Source organism: Chiroxiphia lanceolata, chromosome 25 (assembly GCF_009829145.1).
Source record: "Chiroxiphia lanceolata isolate bChiLan1 chromosome 25, bChiLan1.pri, whole genome shotgun sequence".
NCBI classification, from domain to species: domain Eukaryota; kingdom Metazoa; phylum Chordata; class Aves; order Passeriformes; family Pipridae; genus Chiroxiphia; species Chiroxiphia lanceolata.
This window is the reverse complement of record NC_045661.1, coordinates 501,406-510,055: the sequence shown is the minus strand read 5'-3', so window position 1 is coordinate 510,055 and position 8,650 is coordinate 501,406. Positions and strand designations below refer to the sequence as shown.

The 8,650-nt window shown below is 62.7% G+C and overlaps 1 protein-coding gene across 5 annotated transcripts; it reads right to left on the bottom strand.

The window, feature by feature from the left end:
* Positions 1-307: 307 nt before the first annotated feature.
* SPDEF (SAM pointed domain containing ETS transcription factor) lies at positions 308-7,548 on the bottom strand. 5 transcript variants are annotated; one of them, XM_032710949.1, is made up of 8 exons: positions 7,424-7,548; positions 7,038-7,122; positions 2,769-3,242; positions 2,397-2,594; positions 2,254-2,301; positions 1,669-1,809; positions 1,397-1,571; positions 308-578 (listed from the first exon to the last, which is right to left on the bottom strand). In XM_032710949.1, exons 3-8 carry the CDS (start codon positions 3,214-3,216, stop codon positions 563-565), a joined length of 1,026 nt encoding a protein of 341 aa, XP_032566840.1. In that variant the 5' UTR covers positions 3,217-3,242; positions 7,038-7,122; positions 7,424-7,548; the 3' UTR covers positions 308-562. The 5 variants fall into 5 exon arrangements, with proteins under 5 accessions (XP_032566840.1, XP_032566838.1, XP_032566843.1 ...); XM_032710947.1 differs by having other exon boundaries at positions 7,038-7,548; XM_032710952.1 differs by having other exon boundaries at positions 1,412-1,571; positions 7,038-7,548.
* Between the last annotated feature and the right edge of the window lie 1,102 nt (positions 7,549-8,650).

The window sequence follows — 8,650 nt, the reverse complement described above, 5'->3', positions numbered from 1 at the left end:
CCACCAGATCTGGGACACCAGCACCCCCAGCCCACCCTCCTGGTGCCCCTGCACTGGCTGCAGGCGTGTCGGTCACACAGAGCAAATCACAAGACACATTTTGCTTTTTTTTCTCCCCCCATTATTTGTTTTTTCATCCCCTTTTCCAGAGGCCAAGGCAGTTTTCCTCCTTCCCCTGCTCCTCTCCTCCCTCTGGCTGCCCTCCATCCCTCCAGCTGGGATGGGGAGCAGGACCCACACGCAGAGTGTGTGAGCAGCACGGAGCAGGTGGAACAGAGGGAAAGACAGGAGCCGGCACAGGCAGCTCTTCTAAGGTAAAAACAAAATACCAAGAACCAGGTGTTTTTCCTCTTAAGCTCCCACAAAGCATCCCCAGGAGCACGGGCCACCCCTCAGCATTTGAACCTAAACCACAATTCGCCGCCAGCCAAAACCAAAAAGTAAATAAACAAATAAAAAAACCTATAATATAAAAGATCAACATCTCCAGGTAACTCTGACTGTGGTGCAAGGCACAGGTGAAGCAACCCCCAGTTCTCTGTCCCAGTCCAGCCTCAGCGGGTCACAATCCGGATTTACTGTCCAGAGGGAAACAGCAAACTGCCATCTCCCTTTTCACAAACTACAGAACCAGGTAGTCCAGACAAAATCCAAATCAAGGGAAAAGCTCTGTGCCAGGGCACAGGACCTGGGATCTTAGGAGGGCTCTGGTGGGCACATGCCCAAAGGTGGAGGACCCAGCTCAGGGGACCCCCACTGTGCACAGCCCCACACCCACATTTACAGTTGGTCCTTGAAAAACTCCCGTTTTCAGCCCCAAATCCCTGCAGAGGGGGGAAGCCAAGTGTGTCCTGGAGTGGAAAGCGAAGGGGGTGCACCTGTCCCGAGGGGATGCCCGGGGTCTCCAGGGGCACAGTTCCCATGGCAGGCGGTGCCAGGCTGCTCCTGCCTGGATTGGGTCTGGCCAGCGGCCCCACCACGGGCAGGGGCAGGTGGTCCTGTCCCTGAGGGTGCCCTGTCCCTGCGGGTTCCATTGTCCCAGCTCATGCCCAGGCTTTGTCCTCCCCGAACAATGGCTGGGGCGAAGCCACCCGCAGGCAGCACCCGGGGGGAGGAGAGGAGGGGGACAAGCCCAGCCACCGCGCCCACCCTTCCCGTGGGACTGCCCAGGGAGACGAGGGCTCTGCACAGCCCTTGCCCCCCACCAGGGCATGGGGGTGGTCCCTCAGCTGGGGAGTGGGGGGTCTCTGGGTCTGTGTCCAGCAGGTCCTGGGGCCGGGGGGCCTCTCGCACCCCAGCCGAGGTCCTTAGTGCTGGCAGAGGGTTTCCGTGGCTGGGGGCAGAGGGAGGCAGGGAGGTGCCCTGTCCCTCCCGGGGCTCAGCCTGTCCCGCTCACACCGGGTGCACGAACTGGTAGACGAGGCGCTGGGAGATGTCGGGTTTGCGGATGATCCCTTTCTTGTAGTACTGCCGGATGGAGCGGCTCAGCTTGTCGTAGTTCATGGCCGGGCGGTTCTTGCGGATGCCCCACAGCCGGGCCACCTGCGCCGAGTCCTCGATCTTGAAGATGCCTGGGAGGGGAGCGGGGCACGGGGGTTGGTTGCAGCCCTGCCTGCTCCCCACCCCTCCAGTGCCCACCCCGGGGCCTCCGAGCATCCCCCCCCACACCTTTGTCCTTGTTGAGCCAGCGGATGAAGCGCCCGTAGTTGTGGGGTTTCAGCAGCAGCTCCTTGAGGAACTGCCAGAGGTGAATGGGTTGCCCGGCACAGGACGAGTCCACCTCACTGTCGGTCCAGCTGGAGTCACCCCCTGCCACAGGAAGGGATGGGTGAGAGGAGGGAGGGGGAGACCTGGCTGCTGTGCACCATCCCAGGGACCTGCACGAGTGTCATCTGGGAAACCCCAGCTCAGTGCCAGACTCAGACCAGGCACTGGGTCTAGAAGCTTCGTTTTCTCCTCTTCATCTTGGAGCAGGAAGAACAGCTCAATCCTGCCCTTGTACAGCCTGCAGGGGTGCAGGGGATGTGGGCTGGGGCCAGCGAGGGTCTCGTGGCCATTTCCCCTTTGCTGCACTTTGCAGAGAGCCCTGGGGCTGCTCTGGGGCAGATCTGTGTAACCACACAGATCTCACAGCAACAGCCACTCCAGTGAGCCAGATAATTGCAATTAAGAAGGGAGGGACCCCCTCAAAGCACCCCAGATCTTCCTGAGGCAGGAGTAGGGCCAGTGGAGCTGAGCCCACACAGAACTCACCGCAGTATCTCACATCTCCAGGGGCAGCCTTCTCCTTCATCCAGGCGGCTGGAAGGGAGGAGTGGGGGGTCAGGAGGGCATCTCCTGCTGCACACCCTGCATTGCCCACCCTCCCCAGCTCCCTCCCAGTCCCTGGCACCCACCAGACTTCCAGATGTCGAGGTGGGCATGCAGGATGTCACCACAGGCAGGCGAGCGCTGGCAGAACTGCTCCTCAGACATGGCACACAGGTCCTTCCCTGACAGCTCCTGGAAGGACTTCCCGATCTGCGGCAGCCGGTACTGGTGCTCCGTCCACAGGATCCACTTCTGCACATTCCCGGGGCTCCAGTCCGTGGGGTCTGGAGGTGAGGGGTGAGCACAGCCAGCCAGCTCCCCCCACAGCAGCCCCAGGAGCTGTACCCTCCTTCCCTGGGGGGGCAGCCATGCTCCCCCAGCCCCCCCATGGGCTGCAGCCCCCAAAGTGCAGCTTTGGCTCCCACCCCAGCACGTCCCTCCCTGCCCGGGGCACCCACCTGCGGCGATGTTGAGGAGCTTGCAGGCTGTCTCGATGTCCTTGAGCACCTCTCCCACCACCATGCTCTGCACCTGCTCCAGCGAGTGCTCCTCCAGGGGCAGGCTGGCCTGCAGGTCCCCCTCGGGCCCCAGCCCCAAGCCCTGGCTGTCGATGATGGGACATTGCTCCGGTTCCTTCCGCGCCTCCTCCTGCCTTCCCTGGGCGCCGCCGGGGGACGGTTCCCCCACGCCCTTGGTGGCCCAGGCCACGTCCTCGGGGTAGAGCATGTCGAAGTAGTGCAGGCAGAAAGCGGGCAGGGGCTGCTCGGGGGTGCCGGGGGGGCTGGGGCTCTCCGGGCAGCCCCAGCTCCGGGGTCCGGGGTCCCGGGGCGGCGGCAGCGGCGCAGGGTCCGGCCAGGCGAGGCGGCCGGGGGGCAGAGCGGTCAGCCCGGGGCTGGCACTGCCCATCCCTCCGCTCAGCACCGGCTCCAAACCTGCCCGGAGAGGAGAGAGGAGCAGAGCTCAGCCCGGCGCTGTTCCTGCCTTCCCCCCCAGCAGCCAGGCACAAAGGGAGGAACTAAGCCTGTTAGAGACAAAAAACCCTCCAAATTCGCCCCACGGCGCCCTGCAAACCTCGGGATGAGTGCAGGCTCGGGGTCAGTCACAGCTGGGGGGGCTGTCCTCAGCTGGGGGGACCAGCAGCAGCAGCTGGCAGGGAGAAGGAGCCCAGCAGACTGGCAGGATCTGACCCCCCCCGGGTGTTCAGGGTCTCCCCATGGGTTGCACACCAGGCTGGCAGCAGCTCAGTCCCAGCTGGAGCTGAGGCCCTGGCAGGAGGCAGCAGGGGATGAGGGGGCTCCTGACACCTGAACAGGGCAGCCCTGGGGTGACAGGGGATGCTTGAGCCACAAGGACACGTTTCTGTGCATGGAAAACCTCTCCTGCTGCTGCCACCTGAGGGTGCCCCAGCACAGCAGTCCCCAGATCTCCCTGGTGAGCCCGAGTCCAGCACCACAGCACCGGGCCCTTGGTCACCAGTGCCAACCCCCGGATGAGAACTTTGCTTGCAAGAAAGGATAATTGCAATTACCCTCGCTCTCTTGCAAGAAAAACTGCCCAAAATCAGCCTGTCCCCATCTGTCTCTGTACGCAGGGAGTCCTGGAGACCATGGAGAAGAGGATGAACCTGCTGAATTTCCATGGCAACACCAGGGAATGGCTCCATCCATGGATAAACCTCCCCAAGAGCCATCCTGAGGCTTTGGGAAGGGGAAGCCCCTGCCAGGGAGAAGCTGATGATGGGCATGGCCAGGCCATGGAAAAGCCTGGAGAGCTCAAAAAAACACACAGAGGAACCACGGACACCTAACCAGCCCCACGGCAGCCTGAGCCCACGGGGACCTGGGGAGGGGTTCTGGGTTAAGAGCTGGAGCCCGTGTCCCTGAGTGGTTTCCGTGGCACTGCAGAGAGGAGGAGGAGGGAGAAGGGGTGCCCAGATCACTGAGCTGCCCCCACCACCCAAACAGTTTCCCTGAGAGATGGCACTGACTTCCAAAGCTCTCCTTGATTTGGTTGGGATTGAAAGAAGAGCTGTAGGAGATCAGCCCTAAATCCAGCCCCACGCTGCTCCTGGCACAAAAGGGAAGTGGTAACAGCTTGTGCAGCTGCACGGTGCCGGCCATGGGGATGTCTGGGGAGGGGATGGGGGTCTCCAGTGCCTCCAATGCTCTGAGGTCATGGTGCATCCTCCGCCCTCCACAGCTGTAAACCGGACACATGGCAGAGCAGGGCTGTGGAACTGTACATGGACATGGCAGGACAGACAGCCCCAGCCCCATCCTCATCCTGCTCCCCTCCTCCCAGCTGGGACCAGAGGGACCCAAACCCTGGAAAGTGTCCCCAAAAGCCCGTGCCGTGCCCCACCAAGGGCACTGTACTCTTAGGGCGGGGGCCACTGTTTGACTTTCTCCTGCTCAGGCAGCCGGGATGGGTGGGACCTGTTTGTGCCAAGAAGCTGCTTTGGGTGGCTGTTTCCCTCTCCTCTTCTCTCCCTTTTTGCATTTCCCCTGGAAAAGAAGAGCTGGAGGGGCAGCCCCAAGTGCACTAACCCTCATGGGATTCCCAAAACCTTCCCACTCCCCGCCCGAGCTGGACGAGGCTGCGCTGGGTGTTACATCAGCCCTGGTAGAGGCTCCCTGGCTGCTGATGGGCTGAGTGTGGGCCCAGCTCCACAGGACGGGATGGGGCAGCAGGGCTGGGATGGGGCAGCAGGGCTGGGATGGGGCAGCAGGACTGGGATGGGGCAGCAGGACTGGGATGGGGCAGCAGGGCTGGGATGAGGCTCCTGTGTTCTCTGGGGCACAGGGCCAGTGTGAGCCCAGGGCTGTGGGTGGTGCTGGGTCACAGCTCAGCTCTGCAGCTCTGCGGGGACCCAACCCCACACGGACCTCACAGCTAAGGGGGATGGGGATGGGGCCAAGGACCCCTCATGTCACCCCAAACTCTCCTGGCAAACGCAACCCCCATGGCTCAGGGCCCCAGCAGTGCTGGGATCAGCCCTTGGGAGCGAGAAAAAAATAAATATCAGAAATTCACCCACCCCCCACCCGGGAACAATGGGTCCGTTAATTAAACCAAATCCGCGGTGGAACAGGTTGTGCCGGAGCACTCGGGAAGCCCCGTGGGCCCAGGGTTGGCCCAGGGTATGAGGAGGTGCTGCCTGTGGCACCTGGGATGTCTCCCAAACCCCCAGGCACTTCCCAAAGCCCTTCCCAGGCAGCAGGGGTGGGGGTCAGGGCCAGGGGCCAGGGTCACCTCCAGTCCAGGCTGAGGCTGGGAATAGGGACAGGGACATGCTGTGCTGTGCCAGAAGGAACCAGGGACATGTGGCACCCAGAGCTGTCCCAGACTGCCCAGAGCAGCCTGGATTAAGCAGGCAAAGGGACTTCGGGTCCCTGCATGAGCCAGAGCTGCATCAGGGACCCAGAGGAGTGCTCAGAGGCTGCTGATAATTTGGGGTCCTGTCAGAACGTCCCATCCACCCTGTGAGCCCCACAGTGCCAGTCGTGCCACGTCCCTCCTGCCTGCCAAACCCTGTGCCACGCACCCCTCTTATCTCTGGGTGGAGGGAGGAGGATTGGTCAAAACCTCCCCACAGCCAGGGCAGGGACTGGGAAGGGCACTGGGGGACTGGGAAGGTGACAGCCTGGGCACTGAGCTCTGGTAGCTGTGTGGTTACAGGGTTGGGACCAAGGCAAGCCCTGGGCTCACCTCAATGTACAGCCAGGAAGGATGCAGCCCATCCCAGGGGTCCTGGACCCTTAGCTCCCCACCAGCCTCCTCCAACACCACCAAGGTCCCCCAGCTCCTCCTGCCATTACCTGCATTGCTGCTGGCATGGGGACCGGGTGTCCCCACGGGTCCCCACACCCCGGGTCAGGCTGCCCTCTCCACCGGCACAGGGAGGCAAACAGCAGCGGCGGGGACAGGCACAACCTGCCAGTGACCTGACCAAAGCCTGGTGCTTGGTGTCCCCCAGGTGAGCAGTAGAGCTTGGTGTTCCCCATGTGGGGCCAGGGAGCCCCTATTTATAGCAGCCCCTTCCCCCCCGTGCTCCCAGCCTGGAGAATGCCCGTATTGTGGGTTCTTGGCAGCCGCGCCGCGTTTGTGTTTCACCAACCGAGCAGAACCACGAAAACCAGACCCACAGCCAAAGGGACTTCAGGGCTGACAAAAAAAACACCCATCAAGAGAGCAGCTGGGACAGTGCAAGTCTGGAAAAGGGGTTCAGCTGCAGAGAGACACCCTGGAGCTGGCAGGTCCTTGATGGCCACCTGGGCCCTCGGCCACTCCCTAAGGAGCCCCAGCTGCTGGTCAGTCACACGCTGCCCCAAGGACACCATCCCTGCCAGCACAGGGGCTGGTGGGACTCTCAGGGTCCCTGATGGTACCAGGTGGGCTTGGGAGGAGCCAGCCCTGGGAGTCCTGGCTCCCACCCTCCTTGCTTGAGCAAGAGGGGGTTGCAAAGACACAAAATTAGCAAATCCCATTTAATTTTGGGTGACACCATCCCAAGAAGTGCCAGAACCCCATGCCAAGGGACAACCTGTCCCTGTTTAGCCTTAATGGCACCTGGAGGTGCAAGGAGCTGTGGGATGGGATGTTGACATGCGACGGCCCCCTGTCCTCCCCACACTGGTGCTGAAAGGGCTGTGGGAGCCCCTGAAGGGAGGGAAGGTGAGTCGGGTGGGTGCTGATGGAGGACTGGGAGCCGGGGGGTCATGTCTTACCTCGAGGGTGCGCGGGCAGCTCACAATCCACATGGGTCCCGGTGCAGGGTGGGAAGAGCCATCCCCGTGGTGCTCGGAGCGGTGGCTGTGGGGGGCATGGCCCCGAGGGGGGGCCCCGGCACTGTCCAGCAGCTCCTGCCCGGCTCAGCGCCGGCCCCGCGGCGGCAGCACGGCCGGACTGAGCCACATCGGCTCTGGGCGGACACCGACGGGAGGGGCACAGGGACAGGGACAGGGACCGGGCACCCCGGGCGGCTCCGAGGGCGGCAGAGAGACGGAGCCTGCGAGCGGGACCCGGCAGCGAGTGTCACGGCTCAGCCAGAGCCTCCTTTGCCCATTATATCCAATTCCTTCCTTATTTACCTGAACAAACAAGCGGCGCTTACCTCAGCCGAGGTGTTTGAACAGCCCGGGCCGGGTTAACCCTTGGCAGGTGCCGGGCTCAGACCCGAATGGGCCCTGGGAGGGGAGCGGGGCAAACCCGGCCACCGTTAACCCCTTCCAGCCTCACCTGGACGAGACCAACGGCTCTTCCTAGAGTCAGACCTGCAGCACAGAGACCTGCTGGATGCCTGGGAGCCCCTGGCCAGGCCCTGTGCCACGGCACAGCTCCCAGAGCAGGTGGGAGCATCCCTGACCTGAACCCTGGGACCATCCCCTACCCAAGGTCTGCAGCCGCCAGGGGTTTGTCACAGAGCCTGGGATCAAGAGGGTTCAGAGCCACTGGGGGTGAGGGGAGCCCCTGACACCACCCAAACCCTCCCCACGCTGGGGACACGGCACTGGCCAGTGCCTGGGGTCTGTGCCTGCTGCTGCAGGTGGGACTGGGCACGGGGGCACGGCTGGAACATGCAGCACTCCGGGCTCAGGTTGTCTCCACCGGCATAAGCAGGAAAAAGCTGTTCTGAGCGAGACAGACACTGAGTTGGTATTTATGGTCTTTTTTTTAGCACATGAAGCAGGTAGGGCAGTTCAGGCGGTTCTCCTACACACGTAGCACTGCTAAAATCCAACTCCCCCATGCCCTAAATACCCACGTCAGACCAAACCCCACTACAGACACCCACGGTGCAGCTCAGGTCGGCCCCACGTCACCACGTCCCAGGGGCCCGTCCCCAGCCCATGGAGTGGCAGAGCTGGTGACCCCCCCTGCCCTGAGCAGGGCCGATAAGCCATCCATGGGAAATGTTTGCTGGGAGCAAAATAAAACCCGGGGGGAGGCGACCCCAGCCCGGGTGCTGGGAAAGGCCTTCGCTGCTATCGGCAGCACCAGGAGTTTCTGCCTCCCTTTGAAACTCCTCAATGTTATCTTATCGTGGGGAAAGCTCCCCCCGGATCAGGGCTCCCATGTCCCAGTGGAGCTGTTTTGGTAAACACGGCCTGGAACACGTGGCGGTGGCTGTGGGGGACACGGGGGGACCCCTGGGTGAGCAGCTGCACTGGGAAGCCACCAGTCTCTGGTCAGGCTTTGCCAGGGGTTGGGCACGTGGGATGGGGATGTGGCACAGCCAGGAGGGCATTCCAGGCCCCCCAGTGTCCCCCTTCAGTGCTCCTGACTCTTGGCAGCCATAGCAGAGCCCCCCCACCCCATTCAGAGCATCCTCTGCTTTGGG